Source organism: Anas acuta, chromosome 10 (assembly GCF_963932015.1).
Source record: "Anas acuta chromosome 10, bAnaAcu1.1, whole genome shotgun sequence".
NCBI classification, from domain to species: domain Eukaryota; kingdom Metazoa; phylum Chordata; class Aves; order Anseriformes; family Anatidae; genus Anas; species Anas acuta.
This window is the reverse complement of record NC_088988.1, coordinates 12,085,445-12,110,877: the sequence shown is the minus strand read 5'-3', so window position 1 is coordinate 12,110,877 and position 25,433 is coordinate 12,085,445. Positions and strand designations below refer to the sequence as shown.

Genomic DNA, 25,433 nt, shown 5'->3' with positions numbered 1-25,433 from the left:
GGAAGAGGAGGAGCGCTATCGCTCCGCCCCAGCCCGCCCCGCAAGTAGTAGCAGCAGCAGCCGGAGGGCAGCGGTGTTTATTGGCAGCTCCAAGGGGCACAGGGGGCACAGCAGCAGCCACGGGGGGATTCCAGGGGGGTTTCAGGGGGTTCCGTCAGTTTTTCAGCTCGCCCAAGTGGAGCCTGGCAAAGTCCGTGGCCAGCCGGAGAGCCTCGGGCAGGCAGCCCACGTTCTTGCCCGTCGCCTGTGCGGAGACGTCCTTGCCGCCGCCTTTACCGTCCATCAAGCCCGACACCTCCTGCACCCACTGGCTGGCCTTCAGGCCCTTCTTCACCGTCTCCTGGAGAGGAAAAGAAGGCAAAAAGGAGGTTGACGGCGAGCAGGAGCAGGGCACAGCAGGACAGAGCTCCTGGAGGAGAGCATCTGGCCCCATGCCTACAGCCACATCAAGTCACAGCTCTCCCCCTTCCCCTTCTGCTCCACAACCAGGACCCGCTGCCTCTCCCCCCCTGCTGCAGCCCCCTAACAGCACAAGGCTGTGGCTCTTGCCCCCCTGAATGATTTTTGGCCTTGTAACATCAGCTGCAGATCCTCCACTGAGGCTCAGGGAAAGGCACAGACACGCACACAGACCCTCGGTGTTACCTGGGGTACTTGGCACAGGCAGGTGATTCTGCCGGCTTCATTATCTACAGCGAAGAGCATGGTGGCAGTCTGGGGGGAATGAGTCTTGAAAAGCTTCAGCGATTCGTTCAGGGCCTGTAGGAGGACAAAATCACAGTGGGACACCTTCCTCGGGGCTTGCAACCAGCCTCGCTCCAAACCCCGCAGTATTGTGCAGCCACCAGGGCCCCACTGAGACTTCGGGGACCTGGACGTGCATTAAAACAGCCAGCAGCATCCTGCAGTGCCCATTCTCCAAAGTCAGCTGGCTGTCCCCTCACAGCTGCAGGGAGCTTGCAGAATTCGTGGCTGGGCAGCCCCAAAGCAAGCAGCCCTGTGTTTTGCTTAACTGTAATGGTAGAAAATGGGGAAAATGCTCTGCTCCGGTGTGATGAGAGCTCCCAGCAGGAAGGAGGAAATGTTCTGCAAAGATCAGGACTCAACCACAGCGTAAAGAAGCTGCAAGGGATCAGACCCATCCCAAAGGTTTCCCTGTCAGATTGCCACACCACATTCGCACCCACTGTGGCGAGGGCCTCGCAAACAAAGCAGATTTTGACTCCCACACAGCTGCAAGCAGCATCGCCAGTGTCGTGGAGATGGAGACAGCAATGGAAAAAAGCAAGCAGGAGTCTGAGCAGCACCAGCTCTGAGGCTCCCAAAGTGGAAATTTAAATAGGGCATTAAAAGTTGGCTGTTCCAGCCTCGCAGCACGATCAGCCCCCGCTGCATGGCACTTGCGAGGAACAGCGGTGCAACAGAGCGCACACAAGGGAGCTTTTATTCACAACAGAAAGAAATTTAACTTGTGCTAAGGGGGAAGGGGCGGCTTCAGCCCTGGTTGGATTAGAACAGGAACCCTGCTGCAGAGGATGCAATGCCCTGGAGCTGGGGAGCAGCTCCATGATCTGGCCCTGTCCACACTCAGCCCAGAACAATTTCCAGAGCAGATCTTGAAGCCTACATTTTTGTGTCAGGACACCTTTTGGATGAGTCTTACCTGGAACCCGATGCAATTTCCATAGGGGTCCCTATCCTCACCAGATCTGGAAGCTCAGCAAATGGTCAAGACCTTCCCAACCCTGTAAACCCCTTTGTAAACCCAGTGGGACACAGGGAATACTGCAGAGGTCCTGCCCCTCTTCATTACCACTGCTCAGGGCTGGCAGGAGGCGACACCTCTGTCTCCCCAAGCAAACAGGGAGCACCCAGCTGCTCCTCAGGCACACGAGAGGTTGTTGAGGAGGGACCAGACTTCCCCGTACCTTTGCTGAGGCTCCGTTTTCCATCTCCATGATGACCAGTGGCTGGTTAGGGTGACTCTCAATGACTTGCTTGGTCTTCTCCAGCACCTGAGGACAGCAGTGTTCAGACACCCACACGTCACAGGAACCACCCAGGGTGCCCCAACACACCCGTGGCCCAGCCTGGAGCAGCCCCACACTGCAGCACCACAAACAAAAGATGCTCAAAGGTGCATGTGTGTTCTGCAAGACGGTAGCGGTGCTGTGTGTGGTTCCTCCTCCAGGAAAATCCAACGGGATCCAGAGGAAGAACCACACACCACCCTTACCCTGCACCCACGGCTACGCCAGGAGCACCCCATCTTCCACGGTAGCAGGCATGGGGGCAGCCACAGCTCAGCTCCCTGGCACGCTGGGCACAGTTGGAGCTCCCAGAAGAGCTGCCCATGAATGCCCCCACGCTGCCCTTTATTCCCACCCAGGGCTCACTCGTTTCTGGATGTCAGCTTTGCTTGCACGGTCCAGGTCATCCATAACTTTCTTCAGCGCCTTAACAGCCTCTCTGAGTTCATCCTTCTGCCACTGCGGGATCACAGCAGTGGCCAGTGTCTGCAAAACAGGCAGGGGGTAAGGTTAAAGGGACAGGTGACGGTGGCAGGAGGCAGGGCACACTGCACAGCATTCATAAACCTCTAGGGCCTTGTCTGGCAGAGCCTGATACACTCCCCTCTCCCATTTTCTGACAAGGCTGCAGCTCCCACAGGACGCAGGGCTGGGACCTCTCTTGAGTTTGCGTCCTACAGGGTGCTGGCATAAGATTTCAGTCCACCCACAATTAAACCCTTGAGACTAATTGAGACGAGGTGACCCCAGGGGAGACGGAGGAGCAGGAAGCTGAACTTGGGTCTCGTTAACGCCACCCGGTGCTGGCAACCAAGGTCGCAGCACTGCTGCCACCCTCACCTCACTGAGGTCCGTGATCTCCTTCTGCACATCCTTGTTGGGTGCTGTCTGCACCTTCACCTTGGCGTCCAGGGCTGACAGCAGTTTCTTGAGGCTGTCCACCTTCCTGAGGGCCTAGCAGAATACATTTTGAGTTATATCACGCAGGGAGAGCTTCCCGGCAGGGCTCCTGGCCATCCCCGTGAGAAGGGTCAGGAAGGCTGCAGCCCCAGGCATGGAGCTCAGTAACTCCTAGGGAAGTAGCAGAGCCATCCAGAGCCAGGGTGCGATGCTGGCCGGACTCTTTGCCAGAAAAAATGCCAAAATCCTCCCAAAAAGAGGAGAGCAGCTCCCTCACCAGTCCCTTTCTCCCAATCTAGGCAGCACCAACCCAAGCCACCTGCCTCTGCAGCAGAGGACAGCACAAACATCATACTGCCCAGACTTCCCTCCCACCACCATCTCTCTTTGTGCTGTGCTGGCAGAGCCCAAGCCATGAGTCCCTCAGGCTCTCAAGCCAACACACCCTTGTGCTGAGCACCCCAGCAGGGATACTGGGCAAACTTTAATGAAATTAACCTTGGCAAAGGGTTAATACGTGTGCATGCACGTGCCCGTGGTTTCCTGCAGGGCTTGGATCTCACAGATGACTCCCGCCTCCTCTTACCTTCCGAGCTTCGGCTCCAGTGACTGCCACTATCCTCCGGATGCCTTTAGCAATCGCTTCTTCTGAAACAATCACAAAGTGGCCAGCGTGGCCGGAGTTCTGCAAGTGCCTTTGGAAAGAACCCAGAAACAGACCCGTAACAAGGGGAAGTTACAAGTCCACCTCTCATCTCAGCAGGATTCAGCAGGGAAAGCAGAAAACCACCCTGCCAGGGAGGCGCAGCCAGGGACAGACAGAAAACCCAACCTGGCCACCAAAAGCAGAGCAGCGAGGGGAGGGTGGCAAGGCCCAGCACTGCCAGAGACTCTGCATGTGAGCAGGAACAGCATGCAGGCAGTTTCCCTACACCTCAACAGCCCCCAGGAGCCCAGGATCCACAGGGGCTCCTTTTCACCCTCCCCACTGCCTTCCCCAGCCTCTCCCGATACTCACGTCCCTCCGCAGAACTCGATGGAAGTGATGGAGCCCGCAGGGCCAGAGGGGTCGGCCAGCAGCTCCTCCACAGGGATGCCAATCGAGACCACGCGGACAGGGTCGGGGTAGGTCTCATCAAAAACTGCCCGCAGTCCCTGGATAGCTTTGGCTGCTGCAAGAGGGCAGTCCTTGGCGTAGACGGTCTGCAGAGCACAGGAAAGGGGTGCAGGTGAGAGCTGGTCCTGTGAGCTGTGACTGAGGGGCTGCATCTCCAGGATACCCTGACTTTCTCTGAAAGATCTTAAGGGGGAAGTTACATACCTCACCTGACCTGGGGTTTGTGGAGCTGCAGGGATCCCAAGGTAATTGATAAACCTTCGAAGTCCCTGATGCCTGTGCCTGCTCAGACCCCCTGTGCAGCTGTACATTCAAATGGTTTCTAACCATGAACTCCTGAGCAGAACATGAGGTCCTCCTGGGGCCTGATCTGGCACAGGGCTGGCTCTATACAGAGCAACTCTCCTGTCTTTGAGGACACATCACCACTCTGCTAAACTCCTCGGCTTTTGCAGACAATATGACACTAGAGCAGGCAAGGAACCGCTCCAACCCTGCAGAGGGCTCGGTAGCAATGAACAGATCAATGTACACGGAGGTTTCCCACTCAAAATCCTCTGAGGTGATGCAAATCTATGCACAGTACTGGGTCAGCAGCTCCTAAAACACCTACTGGGCCAAACTTCCAGTATCCCAGACCATCCAAAAAACCTGACTCAAGTTATTTTTTTCCTGAGTACATCTCTCCAGCCAAACCCAAGGATCAAAGAGAGAGCTGGACACTGTATGAAGAGTCAGTGGGAAAAGGCGGACAAGACATAATTTTCCTCTCTGCCCTGACACTCTGGGAAAATGGCAATATGACAAACATTGAACTGCACTGACCAACAGTACAACGCACAACTCAGTCCCAGGGAGGGGAGCACAGTGAAGGAATGGGACTCGAACCAGCCTCCTTCTGCAAGCTGGTGCCTCAGCTGTCCACTGAGCCCAGCCCAAACCCTGCAGCAAGCCAGTGGATCTGCCAGGAAAAGGATGGGATCCTTCCCGGAGGACGGGGGCAGCTAAGCACCATCCCACCCCACAGGGCTCACCCCTGCAGCCCGTACCCACCTTTGCCTCCTCAATCATCTGGTTGGCGATGCCTTCAACCTTCTTGATTTCCTGGGTCGACAAGGCTCCCTTGGCTGTGAAGTCGAACCTCAGCCTGTCGGGTGCGACCAGCGACCCTCTCTGGTCAGCCTCTCCCAGCACCGAGCGCAGGGCGAAGTTGAGGATGTGGGTGGCCGTGTGGTTGCTCATCACCGGCCTCCGCCGTGTCTGATGGAGAAAGGCATCGTTCGTTGGGGTCCCGTATTAGGGCCATACCAGTCCCAGCATCACCTCTGGCACTGGAATTGGAGGCTCCTGTGCTGGTTCAGCAGAAGCCCGAAGTAGCTCAGGTGACCAGAAATAACTTGCTGCCTTGGAGGCTCAGCTGAGAGAGCAGGGCATTCCCCATCACATTTATACGTGGTTTTTCCCTGCCAGTCCCCTTGCTGGGCCTTGCTGGAGAGACACCAAGGACAGAGCAGGTCACAGACACTGATCTCCCCTCAACAGGGAAAAGCACTGCAAGATGGGAGCCTCCTCTCTTGCTCCAAAGGTGCCTCTGTAGGGAAGGGAGATGCATTTTGCAGGCTGGGCTCCATCCAGCCCTCAGGCTGAGCCTGCTGGAGCTGTATCTGGAGCAGGGCAGACAACCCAGGCTCTCCAGTGCCATCCACAATGCTTGGGGCTCAGAACACATCCAGCTCCCTGCCAGGACCAGAAGCGTGGTTCTGCTGTTGCTCAGCAAGACCCAGCGAGCGTGGATGATCCTGGAAGGGCCACGTTGCTTGCCTGAATCGTGTGCTGTTGTAACACTGTGCCTGAACTCACCTCGTCGATAGACAGCAGGACCTGGTCTCCTACTTTCAAGCTTCCGTACAGAGTTCCTATGTGAAGCACGTAGCCTCCTCGGACCTGCACATTCTTCACAGTGAATTCAGTTTTCTGCACGAAGAGAGAAATGCACACAGTGAGGGGGGGTGACAGGCCAAGAGACACAGTCCAGCCAGAGCCCTGAGCTACAACTGGAAAGGAATCAGTGAGAGCTGGACTAGAGCACGAGGTATGAGAAAGCAAAATGCCCCTAAGGCCACAAAGCAGAGAGAAGGGAGTGAAATTGGAGCATGGTTATGGGACACAGCATAGCTGAAAGAGGCCCTCAGCTCGAAAGCACCATCCTTCAGCACAGCCATCCCTACCACCAGAGGCACCCACATCCTGGCGACAGCCTGATGCTGCAGCAGAGTTCAGCACAGCCTCCCAATAAGCAAAAAGAGCCAACTCCAGCCTATCTGTGCTGTGCTGCACCCCTGAAAAGGAAACCTGTACAGATCCCAACACCTGCCACAGACAGAAAACCCCTAGAGCTTGCTTGGCCCCTTCTCCTCTGCACACATCTGCCCAGGCCCCAGGTGAAAGGCTCTCAGTGACTCACATCCTCCCTGCTGTCGTCGTCCTTGACCATGTAGCCCTGGTCATAGATCTGCCCACCCTGCTCGGCGTAGAAGCAGGTCCGGTCCAGCACTATCCCGCACTCCTGGCCGGTGGACACCTCCTCCACAAACTTCTTCTCCCTGCGGATGGCTTTCACTGTGGCCACCAGGCTCCCAAAATCTGTCACCAAGACAACAGGCAGAGTCAGTAAAATAGGAAAACCTTATGGACACCACACGGGAGCAGAATTTCACAGCAATACGTCCCAGCCATTGCAGGAGCTACCACATTTGGAGGGGGTAAAGAGGGAGAACTAGGGCAACAGCTGGATAACAGGGAATTTCATTCAGTGCTCTCAGTGGCAGGCACGGTCACTTCCTCCCACAGCTACGTGGTAGAAGTCAACAGCACACATGGCTACAAGCCTGGTGGCTCCTGCATCTCCACCAAATCAATGAGCAGAAAGAACCAGAGCAAACAAGTGGGCTGAGGAGCCTTTACGGACCAAGCAGAATCTGCAGTCCCCTGTGACACTGGAAAAGGAGCAGCTGGGAAACACAAACACAGGAGTGTGGAGACACAAAGCTACAGGAACAGGAATCCCATTAAGTCTCTCTGATCAGGTCAGCAACAGATCTGAATAGTAGGGCAAACCTGGAACAGTCTTGCCTTTCTCTTTCTCTGACCCATTTGTCACAAGCAGGCTGTTCACCTGCACCCATTTCCACTCCCACCTCCACATCCCAGGAAAGACAAACCCAGAGGGGACCTTGCTGAGATGCATGCTAGGAAGACAAAGCAGCTCCTCCCAAAGAAATGGGGGAGGAAAGGGTTTGGCAGCAAAGGTTGCTCCTGAGAGGGCTTTTTCATACCGTAGGTCCCGCTGGGATCTGACGTGTAACTGTATTTTGGAGAGTCGTCGGTCACCTCCAGCCCTTGGGCCCTTAGCTCCTCGATGGCATAGATGTCCAGCATGAGGAGGTCCTCCCCGCCAGCACCCTTGCCTTGGGATTTCAGCTGCCAATGAGAAACACCAAAATTTAAGAAAACCTTCCCCAGCAGTGGCAGATGACAGTGCTGGTGTTTCCCACGGGGCACTGGGAGCTTGGCCCCATAAGAAAGGAGCAGAGACCCATAACCACAAAATAAAATGCCTTTGTCTGCTCTCAGCCCAGCTCCCCCACAGCCGTTACCTACCTGTGCGTTTTTCCGCTCTTCTTCGAAGCCCTCCATGTCCACAACAAGGCCTTTCTCCTCTGCAATCAGCCCGGTCAGATCCACAGGGAAGCCGTAGGTGTCGTAGAGCAGCCAGGCGGTATCACCTTCAGAGAACAAGCAGAGAAGTCACCGTGCCTGTTCCGTGAGACACTGCTCTCCCCTTGGCTTTGTGCTACTGCAGGACAGCAAATGGGGCTGGTAACACAAATAAAAAGCTCCTCGCTGCCAACTGCCAGGGCACAGAGATCGCACTACCACGGGCACCTCAGAGATCTGAGCAAGTGAACACAGGCCAGAGAAGAGAGGGGTGGCCCAGCTCTGAACAAAGATCTTTTGATTCCAGCTCTGTGCCCATCCCACCTTCCACCATCTCTCAGTTCCAGCCCAACTCAGCCCCTGGTCCCAGATGGTAAATGCCTTTTGAGGCATACAACACAAGTCACAGCCTCACCAGGGATGGTTTTGCTGTCGCCCAAGCTCTGGATCTTTCTGTCCAGGATACGACGTCCTCTGCTGAGCGTTTTCAGGAACTGATCCTCTTCTTCATTGATAATGTCCTTCACCATATCTGGGTCCTTCTTCAGCTCAGGAAAGGCATCTCCCTGCAGACCCAAAAGGATTCAGCATGGAGATCTGCACACCTCAGCAGATGAAGTCTTCAGCAGCTACAGTGGAGAGGGGAGAAGAACTTACCAGTGACTGCACCACCACATCGACCAGAGTAGCAAAGAAGCCCTTGGGAGCATTGAGCTTCTCATGGGAGTAGCGCACAGCCCGCCGGAGAATCCTCCTCAGCACATACCTAGGAAAAGCAGAGCCCTCAGTGCAAACATCACACCTCTGATTTGTTCTCAGGGGATCCACCAGCACCCACCTACCAGCACCCCTTCCCAGACCTCAGCCCCAGGACTCAGACTCACTGTGAGTTTAAAAGCCAGTCCTGAGAGTCCAGCAGAACCCACCTCACAGCCCTCCAGCCCGAATTTAATTGCTTTTTGGACAGCAGCACTGTACAAAACAGACTTTTGTGCCTATCTATCCACAGCAATCTGCTTTGGACACTGATACAGCAGGACTGGCGCTCACAAGAACCTTCAAACCTGTGTGTCATGGCCTTTTGGGAGGACTTTGACAGAAGGATTCAAACACAGAGTAAATACTCTGCTGTCTGCCACTTCAGTGATGAATTCAGACACCCCAGAGCCACCCCAGGTCCCACTGCTCTCAGGGAAGCCGTGCTGAACAGAACGGGCGCAGCAGCACGGTGGCAGCTCCCTTCTTACCCCCTGCCAGTGTTGTCAGGTCTGCCCCCATCGGAGAGGGCCAGCGTGATGGTCCGCGCATGGTCCGCCAGCACGCGGTAGGCCATGTCAATGCCATCTGCGTCCTCAGCGCCGACCTGCCCCATGTACGGCCTGGCACCCGTGCCCTGAGCAGAGAGAGGAGGAGGCATTAGGCAAACGGAGCGATAACGGACAGCAGGGATCTGCAGGGAGGCAGAACAGGGGCCAGCCTCGTCCCGCTGCCACACAAAATGCATATTCCTTTGGGAAGGGGTGACTCGGTGAAGGCAGGGGACGCAGAGGGCTGTGAGGCTGTGCGTGCTGCCTGCACTTCCAGGGATGAAGGGTGTCTGAGGCCAAAGGGAGGTAAAGCCAACTTAAACCACCACTGAGAGCCCAGGACTGAAGAGGGAAGGAGGGAGGCAGAGTGTACAGGGAACCAAAAGGGAAATCTGTTTGGCACACTGTCTCATGGGCTCTGCCTTGGCATAACCTGCCCAGCCAAGAAACCTTTCAAACTCTGATTTCAATTTCAGATGTCACACGGGACATGCCCAGCCCCCCTCTTTTAGGGCGTTTCTACCTGTACCCAAGGGAAAGACATTGCTCTAACCACACCATGTGCAGGCACTGCTTTGTTCACTTGAACACCTGGGAGAGCTGCACCGCTCCTTGTGTCCCTTGTTCTCCTCTGCAAACATGTCCCAAGGCAGCAATTACTGGGCCAGCCAAAGTTCCTACCCTAAACAAAGTACAAACCCACAGGGCTCGCAGTAGCTGGGAAAGCAGAGACCTGCAGACATGACCAATCCTGTTTGACCTGCCTCGTGTATTTCCCCAGAGACCAGGGAATGGATGCAGCTGGATCAGGCCCTGACTCTCCAGTTTGTACCTTTTGGATGGCTTCAAAGTAGGGAAGGAAAAGGTCGGTGTCGTAGTTGGACATCTTGTTCTGCAGCACCGAGACCAGCCGCTCCAGACCCATCCCAGTATCAATACTTTTCTTGGGAAGAGGCTTCAAGGTGCCGTCAGCTTCCCTGCCCAGCCACAAAAACAAAACAAAACACAAGCTGGTAAGGATGGAGGCCCTGCAGGAGCATCCCCAACTCTCCTCTCACCTTTATCACATTTATGACATGGGCCCACAGACAAGCCACACAAAAGGCAACTTTAGTAAAATAGAATTAACAGAACTCAGTGGCAACTTAGACCCAGGGTAGGATGGCATTTTAATTCCTGACAGATGAACTGAGAGAACTTTCCCAGTCTGTCCCCCAAACCAGCACAGCTGATCTCTTCTACACAGATGGGCTGGGGCCAGAGCATCGCAAAGCACACAGCTCCCAGACAAGTGGGAAGAACAAGAAAACTCAATCCTGTTGGTCTCAAGAACCCAAGGGGAGACCCTAAATGAAAAGCAAGGCTCCAAAGGTGCTCCCCGGGTCAACAGCAGTGTGCCCAGTCTCCCCTACAGCTCTCACTTCCAGTGGGGCAACGCCAGAGTTCAGCAGCTTGCTACAGCACCCGAATTGCTGGTGATGCTTGCAGGTACAGGAACGAGGCCACAGCAAACAGCAAAGCAGTGCAGAGGTGCCTGGTTACAGCACTGGGAGCGTAGCCAAGCTGCTGGGCTGGGAAGCAGCTCTTACCTGTTGAACTGTATGAACACCAGGTTCCAGATCTCCAGGACATTGGGGTCATCCTGATTGACCAGGTGCGAGGCATCCCTGTCCCCAATCCGGTCATAGTGGATTTCACTGCAAGGGCCGCAGGGGCCTGTGTCTCCCATTTCCCAGAAGTTATCCTTCATATTGCCGGGCAGAATCCTGCCCTCAGGCAGCCTGGAACAAGAAACTCCTGCTGACCAACAGAGGCAAGAATTCCCCCACCTAGGGGGGAATCTCACAACAGAAATCTCAGTGTGCTACTTCCCTGGATGAGCAGATGAATCGTGAGGGCAAATGAAACTACCCAGGGGTAGAACATCTATCTGCCTTACAAAGGGAAAAGGGTGGGACTGGAGAGGACCAGGCTGAGTGGCAGACTATGACTGAGGGCTAGAAAAATGCCAGAGGTTCAAAGCACAATCAGACACACTCTGAAGGCAGAGATCCCCAAGCAGTGACTAAGAGAATAATCTCTGAACGTACACAAACTGGATACTGGGAAGGGAAGATGAAAGAGCAGAGACCGTGGTCAGGGTTGCCTGCTTTCCCTGAACAGCATCTTCTCTGCCCTCAGAGGCAGCACACTTGGCTGGGCAGGCCACTGACCTGACCCAGCAGGGCACTTCTTATGTTCTTAAGCTTACACAAGAGATTTTGAAATGAAAGCTCTAGGGCCTGACCCGAGCCTCAGTCTCTTCTGTCTAACGCCAGTGCTTCCTTTTGGCTTTGTAGCTCCACCACCCTGCAAACATTATTTGTGACATTTCAGTTTTGTTACAACCTCCTGTTATATATGCTCTGCCTCATAGCCCATGGCATCTTTCTCTGAATAAAGCCACGTGGCTGCTGTTCATCAAAACACACAGCTTCCTCGGTTAAAGGCCCTCACCCCAAATTCAGCCAGATCTGCTTGCATTCCAGATCTGGTTGCAGTCCTGCAGCCTCATTTCCACCAAAGTAGGTGACGTAGAGTCTTTCAGCAGGGATGCCAAACTCCTTGGTGAGAAGGTCCAGCGCCAGTTTACAAGCAAGTTCCTGCAGAAGGAAAGATGAGGTGAGCAAGTGAATGCACACAGAGCCTCTCTTCACTGTGCAGTACCTGCCCAAGCAGAGTACTGGCTACTGTAGGTATCCCTGGCTGCCTTGGATCTACCCAATAAGTCTCTCAAACATGCAGAAACCTTCCACACCAACTCTCTCCTGAAGTCCCCTTGTATTACCAGCTTTATCAGACAGAAGCTGGACCAAAGCAGCTCTCTGCTCTGAAACAGTCGAGAGCTTTCAGATTTTTGGCAGAAGAAAAGGGCAAATTAATATATGCAGCAAAAAGGGCATGAGAAACACCTCACATAGCTTTCCAGATAGCATGTTCTCTGTCCAAATAAAAAGAGTTTGAAATCTGCTGTTATGCTGTATTCTTAACATCCCCGTCGTGATATGAACCCTACAATAGCACAAAGCTTGGGAAAGGACGTTGATATTTCATGATCACTCCTGTGTGAGGTCCATCTAGCCACACAGCACATGCAATTCCCCACGGCTCCAGGACAACCACTAAAACCTCTACAGGAAGACTCCAAACCGCCAGAATCAATACAATCAGCTTTGTCAACCTTAAGTGATTAATCACAAAACATTCTGCAGTCAGAGGAGCGTATTCCAAGGAAATCAAATGTATGTTAAGAGCTACTCTGTTCCAAGAGATTCTCCTTCCTCTTGGCAAATGCTCTGCTGAGTTCATAGAGACAGAATTTTTCAGGTTAGCTTGTTTTACCTTGAAATAATCCCCAAAGGACCAGGACCCCAACATCTCGAAGAAAGTGTGGTGGTAGACATCTTTTCCCACGTCATCCAGGTCATTGTGCTTGCCCCCAGCTCGGATGCACTTCTGAGTGTTGGTAGCTCTGCTCAGTTTAGCAAGCGGGTGCGAGGGGTCAATAGTGTTGAGGAAGATGGGTTTGAACTGAAAGGACAGAAAAAAAGGGGAAATTAAGGAAAGCACTGGGAGCTTGTTTTCATATATTGAAAGCCCCAGGAAGGCAGCGTCATCTACATCACAGTACCACTGGTCTGGATGGCCCCGAGGCAGCCTTCAGAAACTCCAAACCTGCTGTCTGCAGCATATGAGGAGGATGCAGGGCCCAGCACACCCGCACACGTGCCTGGGGCACACCAAACCCCAGGATTTCCAAAGAGACTGAGCATAACCAGGTTCCGAATTGCTGAAATCAGTGCAAACTCCAGCAGAACCCTTCCAGCAGCCCAGCCCCAACGGCTCATTAAAGATACTGTTACTAGATTGTGCCAAGATTCTCGCTGCAACTATTTACAGCACTAGCTGTGGTCCAAAGGGTCAAGGAAGAGAGACTGGCAGCACTCACACTGCATCTCAATCAGCCCAGCAGGCACAGAAACCTCTCCCAGTGCCTTGGCCAACTCCGCAATAAAACATGGGACTCCAGCAGACACACCAGCCACCTCTTTGTGACCTTAAAACGGAGAATGCAACAATAATTTTCGACACAAGCCACAGATGACACTGCTAGTTATTTTGTCTGTTTGAAAATTCTATCTTCAGGATGCAAAGGGCCAGGATATAAACCTCACTTGAGTGAAACCAAAGCAACCAGCTCAGCCCAGGGAGCAGGCAGTGACAGGTGAAGGGAGAAGTGACCCCCTGCAAGCTGAAGCACTTACAGAGCCAGCCTTACATAGAAAGGAGTCACCTAAGAAGAGAAGCATAAATGCACCAAGATTGTCTGCAGGAGGTTTTAAGATCCATTTATTGCCTAATAAACATTTGCTGAGTCCTGTTGTCCAGTAGAAGCTTATTAGGAAGGAATGGGCACACCAAAAGCTCTGCATACAGCTCCACAGACCGCAGCTGCTACAAGATATGTTCACAAGGACCAGAGCGGGACCTACCTGATTCATACCAGCATTAGCAAAGAGCAGCGTGGGGTCATCCAGGGGGATTGTGGAGGACGAGTGCACATAGGTATGCTGGTTTTCCTTGAAGAAGTCAATAAATCGTTGCCGGATCTGGCTAGCTGTCAGCGTAGATTCCATCTTGAAGCTGCAGACCCAAAGCTAGCAGAAGGGAAAGCGGCAAGGCCCCGCTGCAGTCTGAGGAGACGATAATCACAGGATCATTAAGGTTGGAAAAGACCTTCAGGATCATCCACCCCAACCAGCCCCCTAGCACCAATGTCACCAGCAATTCGGCGCTGTCACCTCGGGCAGGAACACCGGGATCACTGCTTTTACCTCACACAAGGGCACTTTAACACTAATTCTCCACAACCCCTCGGTTTAACGATGAGCCTGCCCCACGCGGTGCTGGCATGGCCCTCAGCACCCCCCCCCCGGCCCTCAGCACCCCCCTCCCGGCCCTCAGCACCCCCTCCCGGCCCCCCCAGCTTTCTGCAGCTCTGGGAACCTCTTCACAAAGGGTTTTTTTGAACCAGCTCCGTGCCCAGCCTGCCCAGGCGCTGCTCCCCGGGGGAGGCCTGGGCGCCCCGCGGCCGCTGTGGGGAGGCTGGGGATGGAGCTGGGAGCCACGGGGCCACCCGCAGCCACCGGGACCGGCCCCTCGCGGAGCCACCACAGCCCGCAGGGCCGGGAAGGAGCCGAAGATCCCGATCCCGATCCCGATCCCGGTCCCGGTCCCGGTCCTACCTCGCCGGGCGCCGCCGCCGCCCTTCGCCTCACGCCGCCGGCCTCACCGCAGAGCCCGCAGCGCTGCCCGCCCGCCTCTGATTGGCTGCCGCGGCCGTCACTCAACCGCAGCCCCGCCCGTTCCACCTGTCCCGGCCAAGGGGCGGGCCGCCCGCCGGCTGATGCAATGGAGGGAGGCGGCGGGCACGTGACGCGGAGGGGGTGAAGCCGAGCAGGAAGGCGCCATTTTAGGGTTGCCCGCAGTGTGCCCTCAAAGGGGGCTCGGGGGCTGCTCTGGGCTCTGATGGAGAGGTGCCCGTAGAGGCTGGGACCTGTGGTCCCCGGCCTTCAGCTGCCCCGTGCAGCCCCGCATGCGATCCTCCGGCCCCGGCCCCTCCTGTGGAGGGCACAAGGAGCTTCCCAAGGCTTAGACTTAGAAGGTCAAGAGCGTGCAAAGCCTGTGCATGGGTCAGAGGGGACAAAGTTGTGGTGCTGCTGCTAAAGGGCAGGCTCCTGTGCTTGCCATACTGTACACAATCACAGAATCACAGCATGGTGTGAGTTAAAAGGGACGTTAAAGATCATCCAGTCCAACCCCTGCCATGGTCAGGACACCTCCCACCCGGCCAGGTTGCTACGAGCCCCATCCAGCCTGGTCTTGGGCACCTCCAAGGATGGGGCAGCCACAGCTCCACTGGGCAGCTTGTGCCAGTGCCTCACCGCTGTCATCGTGAAGAATTTCTTCCTAATATCTAGCCTGAATCCACACTTGATTACTTTACAGCTGTCGCCCTTGTCCTATCACTACACTCCCTGCCAAAGAGACCCTTCCCAGCTACACTTCTACAGTGTTGTAACCCAGGATTTGAGTTGTGTGTGTTGTTTGGAAGTACTACCACAAGAACAACTCTGACCAAGGAAGGACAAGCTTCACAAGAAACACTGAAAGTGCTGCAGTGACCTGATCTGGGGTGGCTTTGGCATGCAAAAACTCAACGCAACGCACCACCTCACCTGTCCTGAGTCAACACCATAACAGACAGAGGCCAAATCACGAACTAAACACACTCAGTGTACACGTTATGGACATTTTATAGATGTTTTACAAGGGTGGTCCTGTCCAACCAGCATGGTTCCGCAGGTGTCTTGACAGCATTACGCTCTTGTAGATTAATCTCATCTCTTCCCTACAGCATCCCTTCTGGCTGCTGTGGGAGCCCTTGTAGCCCCAAGCTGTGCTTCCTGAACCATGAGCAAGTCTGCACTGCTGTCTTGCTTGGCCTTGGTTGCCATCAGCCACTTCCAAAGGTCGCTTGCTGCTTGCTTTCCTCAGCTCTGCTGTCCTGCAGCCGATCCTGGTCCTTCAGCCCTCTTTGCTTGTATCAGCTGTCTCCTTCCCAAGTAGCCTGGAAGGAAAAGAGGAAACTCCAGTCGTGTTGGTTCCTAATGGCAGTTCTGCTCTGGGTGCCGCTTTGCTCCTGCTCAGCAGCAGGAGCAGGCAAGTCTGTACAGTGCAATTGCTTGCATGGGTGATGACACCCTCAATAACACCTTCTGCAGTGGGTCTGAGTTAAACGCCAACCAAATCCACACCCAGCAAGCTTATTTCTTTCTCCGTGGCCACAGACTTCCCACCGAGAGGGAAGGAACCATCACTGCTTTTTCCTCTCCGTGCTCTTTTCACTTGAAAGTACATCTTCCAATTTTAGAGCCCCTTTGGCATCTCCCAGTTGCTGGGAGTTTTGGGCCAGTTGCTGGCCCAAATATTTATTTGGCGAGTGCCAGACCTGGAATCACCCACATGTGCAGGGAATAGCTCTGTCCCTCTGCCAGGCTGAGCAGGGCTGGGCAACAGATGTGTGTTTTGGCCACATCCAGATGTGACAGATCCATCCCCACTACTTTCCTCTTCGTATTTCCTCTCCCCACTTAAATTCGGGTTGCTCCAATTCCTCAGCTAAGCACATCCATTCTGGCTGAGACTTTTTACGTGGCGGTTCTTTGTTTCCTTTAGCACGTTACTCACTTCTGCCTTCTGTGTCCCCAGGCTGGTCTGGGCTGCAGGAGCCTTGGCTTTGTGGGCATCTGTTGGTCTGCTAGGCATCCAGCATTGTCCTCCTGTGGACGATGGGTGATGGAGTGAGGACAGGAAGATGTGTGAGGGCTGTGGGCTTGGTGCCCAGCAGCAGGAGGATGAGACTACAGGGAGCTGAGGGACTTCTCTGCTGGCTCCTGGGTGAAAACGTGTACAACTTGAGCCTGCTGCAACCTCACTGCTACAAGCAGAGCTCTGCCCTCCCTCTGCACCCAGGCTGGGCTTCAAAAGGTCTTAGACTCTCATCCCCAGGTTCAACTGTCCCAAACTCACCTCCTGTATCAGGAGATCGCCAGCCACAGCCCAGATTTGGACCTGCTTAAGTCTCTTCCATTTCTTGGTTGTGTTTCCAAGTGTTCTACTGAGCTCTGAGTAGAGGTGACTCTTCAGATTTGGGAGCTGGGGCTTTATTGGGAGCAGGCAATGCAGGAGACATGTGGCCCCATGAACACTGTGCCCACCCTGGTCCCCCAGCTCTGCCCGAGGCAGGCAGGATGCCAGGGCTGCTGCTGACACCATCGCTGTCCCCGTGGGTGCCCAAAACCACACCCTGGGCTGTGCCCATGCTCCCATCACGCCAAGGAGGTGGCAATCCCGCTGGGTGCAGCCTGTTTGTCACCGCCGTGACAGTCTCACCACCTCGGAGATGGCCGCGCTGGCTCGCAGCGTCCTGGTGACGGGGTCCAACCGGGGCATTGGGCTGGAGCTGGTGAGGCAGCTCGCTGCCAGCCCCCAGCCCCCCCAGCACATCTTCGCCACCTGCCGGGACCCCGATGGTCCAAGAGGGAAGGTCAGTGCACGGGGATGTCCCCAGGCCAGGCCCTTCACCTGATAACTCCCCCAGCAAAAGCAAAGCCACCATGGTCTGCTCCAGCTGGGGTGACCCGTGGACGAGGATGGGATGGGTGGGAACCCGTGGCTGGGACCACAGCGGTGCCACCGGTGACTTCTAATCCCCTGCTCCATCCCTTTGTCTCCAGGCCCTGCGAGAATTATCCGCCCAGCACCCCAGCATCAGACTGGTCCAGCTAGGTACGGTGCAACCTCCCTGCCTGCGCTGGGCATGCTCCTGGCCCTCTGCTCGCCATACGGGTGGGAATGGGGACAGTTTTGCCAGACCTTGGTGGTGGTGGCAGCTTGGGAATGCCTGGGAATGTCTGGCAGAGCTCCCCACACGCTGAGCTGTCCTCTGGCTGGGTGCCATCGAACTGGCTTCAGAGGGAGGCAGAGGTGGGTCCAGACCAAGTTTCAAGGGAAAGGCATGAGATCTGTTCTCCAAGGTGCCCCAGTTTGCCTAGCAGTTTGGGTTGGGACGCACAGGTTCATGAACCAAACAGTTCCTGAGTAGCAGGGTTGGGTTGGTGTTCTTTGGAAGTGGCCATGGTCACATTTCCTTTGGTATTGATAAAAGGAGAGAAAAGAAACAGGCTAAAAGGACACGTGGGAAATGTGGCCATGCACTGGTGTTAGCATCCCAGGTTGCTGCTCAGGCTCAGAGGCATGCTCCTTTTTGGGATGTCTTCTGGGTTCAGTGACAAACAGACCTGGAGAGGACAAAGACAAAGTGAATTTTTAGCATTTCTTAACAAAGAAGGCACCTCTGAAGTCAGTCTATACTAAAAATACCTGCAACTCTCTCTCTTATAATTGAATAGATTAATGAAGTAGAAAATCTTCTTTGTAATAAAAAATTAGCATCTCCAAAAATACCTGTGAGCCCCAACTGGCATTATGTGATAGGAAAAGCAAACTTACTTTGCTCACCGAGGCATAAAGGGGACATCTCAAGGGGTTGTCCACGGAATGAAAAACCTTTCCAAAAACACATGCACTGCAAAAGACAGGCTATAAAGTCCCAAAATAAGCAAAAGACAGGCTATAAAGTCCCAAAATAAGCTAAACAAACCAACCAACCAAACCAAACTCCGTCTTAAGGAATGGTTAACTTCAAACTGATAACAGTAATGATCTTTACAGAAAGGAAGGAAATTAACTCTAAAATGAGCAAGTCCTGTCACATTCTTTCATTCTCAATTTCTTTCTTTCCCTTTCTAATCTCTTTATTTGTTCCAGCTGAAAGCTGAGGCTTCTGGGTGTGCACATGGCTTGTAGGCACGTTTCAGCTGTTGTGGAGAGGAGTTAAGAGGTTGCCTGAGGGTAATTTGGCTGGTCTAGCAATAGGAACGTGATTGTCCCACACACCTGGCCCCCTTCTCCCTTGGAGCAATGACTTGGCCAGTCCAAACACAGAAATTAATCATTCACCCCAGGCAGTGGGCAATCCCTTGCATGTGGTGGAGTGGCAGAGTCCAGAGCTCTGCTTGTTCATTGCCCAAAAGGAAGTCACCAGAAAGTGTGCTGTGAAGTGTCATGAAGCTGATCATACGTGAAATGTTCATGCTGAAATGTCCACGTCAAAATGTCCGGGCTGTTGTCGTGAATCCCACGGCTGCTTCCCCAGCAGCCCGGCAATATGTTGGCTGGGGGAAGGCTTTTGGTGTCAGCAGCACCAGCCCTGAGCTGACAGGCACCTGAACACATTTTGGCTCTTGCTCTGCATCCTCAGCCCAAAAGTCAAAGTCCAAAATCACAAACAGCTCCGAATTCGAGCCAGGTGTTGAGAAAAAGATGCTGGTTTCATAAGGGAATGCTAATCTTCCAAAAATCTATGCTGCCCTGTGGATAATTAACTCCCACACTGCAGCTTTTCTCATCAAATCCCACAGACAATTTTCTCATCAAATTCCCCCCACAATGTTCTCATAGCACCTCCTGAAAGGCCTGTGCTGCTGGAGTAAGTCCCAGTCACTCAAATGCTTTAAAAGAAGACTCGAGGTCTTCAACCACCACCACAAATCCACCAAACTGGTCAAAAATGCCAAAAAAAAGGTGCCCAAGGTGCCCATTCACATGAATATTCATGGAACTTACGGTTCTGGTGGTGCACTTGTGATATAAAAAAGCAATACAGATGTTAAACGTTGGTCTAACCAGCCCATTTCAGATGTGTAACACATTCATGTGACCCCTCTTAAATGAACAACGGGTGTTTCTTTGGAGAAAGTACTCATCAAGTGATGCAGATCCTGACAAGCAAATCCACAAACTCAAGCAACTTAACTTAAAAAACAGCACCCCTACTGGTTTCATGAAAAAAGGGGCAATTAAATCTTAGCAGGTTTTCAAAGAGATCCAAACAGGTGCTTATCCCTGTTATAAACATTTCAGGAAAATCAGTAGTTCTGGTTGCTGGAGAGGGCTTGAACCCGCAGCCTGGGCTGGAGCACCTGTAGAAGAGGGGAGGCTGAGAATCTTCGAGCAAATGCTGCAAGTCCTAGGAAGCGGTGGTGTGGAAGATCCATTTTAGCACAAATTGTTAAAAAAAAATAGATAAGATCACTCTAAATGATCTGAGTGGATATCAACCAGGAAAGATCTTTGTGTAATTCTCAGTGTGCAAGGACCAAGCACCTCTTATAAAATAACCCTTTGGTTATTTTACCAAATATAATTCTGTCCTTCTTTTTTCCCCGGCAGACACAGTGGACCTGCCCAGCATCCGCAGGGCCGTGCAGGTGGTGGAGTCTTGTCTGGAGGGCCAGGGCTTGAACCTGCTCATCAACAACGCTGGCATCGGCTCGCACGCCACGCTGCAGTCCGTGGACTCGCAGGAGATGCTCGCCGCATTTGCCACCAACGTGGTTGGGCCCCTCCAGGTCGCCAAGGTATGCGAGGGCTTTTGGGGGTTCTCCTGCATGGGGAGATGCTCTCCTGGGTGGAATGAGCCACGCTGGTGGGAACAGGGCCGTGGCTGGGGGAGCAGGGAGGCTGGAGGAGCAGCATCTCCCATGCTTCGCTCCTCCTGATGGCTCTGGCCTGGCCCATCCTTGGGGTTTTCCAGCTGCTCCTCCATGGTGTGCAGCCACGGTGTGAGGACTTTCAGGGCAGGCCTGAAACCCTCAAAAGGGTCTGTATTAACAGAGCGCGGGTGTCCTTGTGTCAGGAATTCCTGCCGCTGTTGGAGAAGGCGGCGAAAGGTGCGCAGAAGACAGGGCTGAGCTGCAGCAGGGCCGCGATCGTCAATGTGTCCTCCAAAGTGGGCTCCATCGGGCTGTGCCTCGGGGTGCTGGAAGCCCCCATGTACCCGTACCGTGCCAGCAAGGTGAGGGGCTGGGGGAGGCACTGGGGACCATGGAGGGGAGCTCATGGGTCCCTTCAACCTGCCCCAGGCCACCCATCCCCAGCCTGGTCCTCCAAGTGTGAGCACGCAGAGCGCCAGCCCAGGCTGTGCCCATGCTCCACAGCAGGGCAAAGCCCATTTCCCACCTCCACAGCCCTTCAGCTGCAAAATGCCCCCCTCCCACCCATGTGTACCCAGCTCCCTGAGCCCAGTGTGGTGCTGGCATGGCCGTGCCTCTTCCAGGCTGCCCAGAACATGGTGACCAGGTGTCTGGCTGCAGAGCTCAGGGACAAGGGGATCTTGTGCATGGCGATCCATCCCGGCTGGGTGAAGACGGACATGGGGACAGAGCAGGTACCGTGCTGTGCAGGGGAGGGACAGTGGTGTTGTGTCCTCTGCTGTGTGGTGGAGCTGAAGGCCTGGGGGCAGCTCCGAGGTCTGCCTCCACAAGCACCCTGCCCTGCTCCAGCTGGAAGGAAAGGGCACAGCAGCACCTGTGCACACTCCAGCCTGGTCAGACCCTGCTGCTCACCATGGGCCATGGCAGTGACACCGATCCTTGTCGTCTTCTGCAGGCACCCATGACGGTGGAGCGCAGCGTGCAGGGCATCCTGGCGGTGCTGGGCAGCCTCTCACAGGAGACCTCCGGCGCCTTCCTCGACTGGGAAGGGAACAGCCTGCCCTGGTGACAGCCAGCTCAGCATCCCACGTCTCTCCTGCCCAACCAAGGACACAGGAAGCAGCTTCTCCCCCTTCCACACTGCACGTGTGGCTGTGCAGCGCCCTGTAACCCTGCTCTGCCCACACTGATTGCCCCTCACTCCATGCCCTTGGACACCTCAGCCCCTGTGGGGACCCCTTGCTGGCTGGATCCTGTGCCCCTGCCTTGCTTGTGCTGCCTCCAGAGGGTCATTTCCAGCAGGACACATGTGGGTATCCCCAGTATGGGCAGGGGACAGGAGCAGTGGGCACTGACACGCACACAGGTGAGTGGGACCACCCGGGAAGAAGCTGCCCTCTCCAGGTTCCGAGTGTGGCAGAGCCTGTTGAGTGCACAGACAGACACGGATGGCAGCACTGCTGCTTTCAGACAAAGGTTTATTGAGGATGTTGTGAAGGTCGGGCAGCAGCAGAGGGGCTGCTGCCAGGATCCGGGCATGAGGCTGGGCCAGCATCTCACCAGGGCAGAACTTTCCCTTCCCAGTCCAGGAAGGTCCCGGTGTCCTTCTCAGAGAGGGAGGAGATCACCTTCAGCATCCCTCCTACGCTCTCATCTACTGTCATGGGGGGCTGCAGGGGCAGAGAAAAACATGTAGCTCGGGGTGACAACAGCCTCCCATGGAAAACCAGCACAGGGGCTCGGATGGACCCGCTGTGGTAAAGCTCCTACCTTCACTTCAGCTGAGCTCCCCATGTCCGTCTGTACCCAGCCAGGATGGAAAGCAGCACAGAGGATGCCGTGTTCCCGGTAGCTCAAGGACTGGCACTTGGTGAGCATGTTCAGAGCAGCCTGCAAGGAGACACCGCAGGGATCAGGGTGGGGAGGGGACGCATGCAGACCCCACAGCCGGGGCAGGCAGGGCGAGTTCCCTGCAGCAGCTCTGTCCTATGAAAATCCTCTGCGATTAGGTCTGGGACCAGGCACAGGGATGTGCCTTGAGAGGGTGCCAACGACTGACTGGAGCTCAGCCACAGTGGTGAGAGTTGCAGGGACTGAGGGGAAGGCTGGGAGGTGTGCAAGATCCTTCAAAAGCGAAAATGTCCCGGTTCGTGCCCAGCAGTACCTTGCTGCAGCGATATGAAATAGCTTGTCCATACTCCCAGACATAGACGTCCTGAATGGAGCCAGCATAGCTGGACATGTTGATGATGGCTGCCTTGCTGCAGCTCAGCCCTGAGCCCGGGCTCCCCTGGGCAGCCTTCTTCAGCAGGGGCAGGAACGCCTGTGAGGAGAGGAGAAGCGGGGGGTCCACACAGAGGCGGTGCAGGGGAGAGGACCGGCTCCTTCTGCAGCGGGCAGTGCCGCCACCAGCACCGCCAGCAGCCGCCTTCCTCTTCCCCCTGCCCCTCAGCACCAGCCCCAGTCGGTTCCACCAGCTTCTTGTGGCAGCTCGGGAGTGCCGGGCCTGTCACCAGCACAAGAGCGGAGCTGGGCCCTGTCCCACCGGCCCTTTCCGTCCCCCTGAGAGATCCAAGGGGCAGGGATGTTCCTGGAGCTGTGGTGGGGGCCTCACCTGGCTCAGCAGCAGGGGCCCAATGGTGTTGGTGGCGTACACCTGGGCCATGTCCTCCTGTGTGTTACTGTCAAATGATTTATAGTGTGAAATTCCGGCATTGTTGATGAGGAGGTTGAGACCTGAGTTCTTGAGGCGCTCCCCGACGCTGGCTGCAGCCGCCTTGATGCTGGCGGGCTCGGTGACTTCTGCGGGGCCAAGGTGAGGAGGTGAGCAGGGAACCCAGGCAAGGGACCCTCAGCCTCGGGGCACAGCGTGGGCACCTACCGAGCGGGACGATGACCAGGTTGGGGTGCTTGGAAGCCAAGTTCTGCAGCTCCTGCAAGAGACAGGACAATGTGGGCACAAAGAGGCAGGGCTGGCTGCACAGAGGCTTTGTCCCAGCACTGCCTCACGCCCAGTGCCCCGCTCCCCATTGTTTCTGCACCTCCTGCTCCCCCCGTGCACCACACATCTCGCCCTGCCCGCCATGGCCATCACCTGCCCCAGCAGCAGAAGCTCCCTGCCCAGCTCCAAGGAGCCCTGGGCACCCCAGGCACAGCTCATCCCGTGGTTGTCTTACCCCAGCTTTCTGTGCCCCTGGACTGGGCTCAGGGCTGCAGCCCCATGACGGAGACCCTCACACAATCCTGCCTTGCACCGGGTGCTGCCCTGCCCTGCTGTCCCCCACCACCACCAGCCTCACCTGTGCTCGCTGTCCCTTGGGGTCCCGGCAGGCTGCAAAGACCCACTCGGGTGGGTTTGGCAGCCCCAGCAGGTGCTGGACTAACCCCAGGCCGATTCCTCGGTTGGCTCCAGTCACCAGAACGGAGCGGACACGAAGCCCTCCCATGCTGCTCTTTCTGCCTCTGCACGGACTCTGAAAGTGCCTTTCAATCCTCAGTTATCTCGTATTTTCCCACGAGGGCTTGTATCTCCTCTTTGCTCTAAGGCAGTATTTGCAGTTCCCCAGCCTCTTGGCTTTTTTCCACAGCCTGGATCCGCCTTTTCTGGTGCTGAGTGACAGGAGTGGTGCCCAGCGTCCTGTCCAGGCAGGGAATACCCTGGGCTGTGGGTCTGGATAGCTGCTGCTCACTACCAAGCCCTCTGACGCACTCTCTCCTCTGCCCCACTGTCAGCAAGAAAGCTGCCTCTGCTCCCAAGGCCACGGCAGCACAAGCATTCGCTCCGAGTCGCAGGCACTGGGCTGGAGTCACGTTGCTGCTCTTTGTACCTTCCTCTTCTTGGCTCCACCAGAACGTGAGCTGTTTGTTTTTAGGGCCAGAACTACCGCTGTTCCCGTATGGAGGTGCCTCCTCCCTCTTGGGCCACCAGCTTCTGTTCCTCATGGTCAGACAGGCAAGTACGGATGTGTGGACCATGTGCAGCATGAGTTATTGACCTTAATTTGTGCAACACCAAAGCCATGGGCGGGGACAGAGCAGCGAGGAGAGGTGAGTGCCCCTTATCTACTGTAACAGGCTGGAAAACCCAGGAACCCTTCCAGCTCTGACTGGAAACCCTCCCAGCTCTGACTGGAAACCCTCCCGAGCTGCCCAGAAGAGACCTTTTCCTAAGGGTCTGCTATACCAACCGGTCTGATATAGTTTAAGCTGGAAGTGTGACAGAACAAAATTCACACACAGCAGCCACCCAATCCCAGGGTGGTCCCAGTGCTCCTTGGCTCATGTCTGTGCTGGTGAGGCTGACCTGATCGGAGATGATGGATCAAAGTTCTGTCTTCCAAAGACAACATTTGACTGGTCATCACAGGAGCTTTGGGGCCATCCAGAAGGTCCCCCAGGACCTCAAGCTGTGCCTAAATTAGTGGATGAGCATCACCAGTGTGTCCACACAGGCTGCTTAACAGCTTGCAGGTGAGAATGAATGTTGCACAAGCTCCCCAGGTGTTTTCTGTTGCAGCACTGACCACACCATGCACAGACAGTTTGTGACAGCAGGAGGTGTTCCTGGAGATGCAGAAATGGTCATGTAGGACAGTCTTCTGCACCTATCTAAGATAGTTAGGAGGTATCTCGTGGATAGTTTAAGGAGATGAAGAACGGCAGATCATGTGTGTGCCACAGCAATCAGGCAGGACCGGCTGGGTGCAAGCCGGGGGAATCTCCCCTGCCCCAACTGGAGATGATGCTGCATGAGAGACTCCTGTCATCATCTGCACAGTGACCAACCATCCCATTAAGAGATTTGCTCCTGCGTTAACTTCTGTGGAGATCCCAATAAACTAGGCTGCTTGTGTTCTGCAGCCAAACACTTGCTGTCTGCTCCTCTGTGTGGCAGGAATTTGTCATGGCATTTCAGGGACAGATGGTGTACGCTGTACCCAGCCGGGTCTTCACCCCAGCCTCCAGACTGAGGGCCAAAGGAGGCTGACAGGGGCAAGCCATGACCCTCACGGCCCCTAGCAAGGAGGGATTTCAGCCTGGCGAGAGCCCTTCTGTGCCGCCAGGCATCTTCTGCGACACTTTGGCTGCAAATGAAAAGCCAAGTACCTGTGCTCGGCCAGCAAAGGAACCCGCCGTACTCTGCTGTGTCAGTGAGGTTCGCAAAGCTCTGCCTGGAGGAGGCGTTTGCTGTCCCCGTGGCTTC

The 25,433-nt window shown here is 55.1% G+C and overlaps 3 protein-coding genes and 1 long non-coding RNA gene across 4 annotated transcripts; 1 reads left to right on the top strand and 3 right to left on the bottom strand.

The window, feature by feature from the left end:
- Positions 1–61: 61 nt before the first annotated feature.
- Positions 62–14,506, bottom strand: AARS1 (alanyl-tRNA synthetase 1). Its single transcript, XM_068693806.1, has 21 exons — positions 14,357–14,506; positions 13,604–13,804; positions 12,453–12,641; positions 11,568–11,713; positions 10,661–10,852; positions 9,904–10,048; positions 9,012–9,157; positions 8,422–8,530; positions 8,180–8,330; positions 7,708–7,832; positions 7,383–7,527; positions 6,512–6,690; positions 5,908–6,021; positions 5,101–5,307; positions 3,949–4,133; positions 3,517–3,625; positions 2,871–2,984; positions 2,397–2,516; positions 1,929–2,015; positions 646–759; positions 62–340 (listed from the first exon to the last, which is right to left on the bottom strand). Exons 2-21 carry the CDS (start codon positions 13,745–13,747, stop codon positions 155–157), a joined length of 2,907 nt encoding a protein of 968 aa, XP_068549907.1. The 5' UTR covers positions 13,748–13,804; positions 14,357–14,506; the 3' UTR covers positions 62–154.
- Positions 14,507–16,132: 1,626 nt separating this feature from the next.
- Positions 16,133–18,300, bottom strand: LOC137862131 (uncharacterized). Its single transcript, XR_011100064.1, has 2 exons — positions 18,186–18,300; positions 16,133–17,974 (listed from the first exon to the last, which is right to left on the bottom strand). It is a non-coding gene; the product is annotated as an uncharacterized lncRNA (long non-coding RNA).
- LOC137862130 (uncharacterized) lies at positions 17,062–21,458 on the top strand. Its single transcript, XM_068693829.1, has 6 exons — positions 17,062–17,220; positions 17,411–17,462; positions 19,606–19,608; positions 19,968–20,155; positions 20,434–20,964; positions 21,186–21,458. The coding sequence occupies exons 1-6, from the start codon at positions 17,077–17,079 to the stop codon at positions 21,297–21,299; spliced, it is 1,032 nt and encodes a 343-aa protein (XP_068549930.1). The 5' UTR covers positions 17,062–17,076; the 3' UTR covers positions 21,300–21,458.
- Positions 21,459–21,691: 233 nt separating this feature from the next.
- On the bottom strand, positions 21,692–24,325 carry LOC137862128 (C-signal-like). The gene is made up of 6 exons (XM_068693827.1): positions 23,530–24,325; positions 23,112–23,163; positions 22,845–23,032; positions 22,395–22,553; positions 22,001–22,120; positions 21,692–21,900 (listed from the first exon to the last, which is right to left on the bottom strand). The coding sequence occupies exons 1-6, from the start codon at positions 23,674–23,676 to the stop codon at positions 21,787–21,789; spliced, it is 780 nt and encodes a 259-aa protein (XP_068549928.1). The 5' UTR covers positions 23,677–24,325; the 3' UTR covers positions 21,692–21,786.
- Between the last annotated feature and the right edge of the window lie 1,108 nt (positions 24,326–25,433).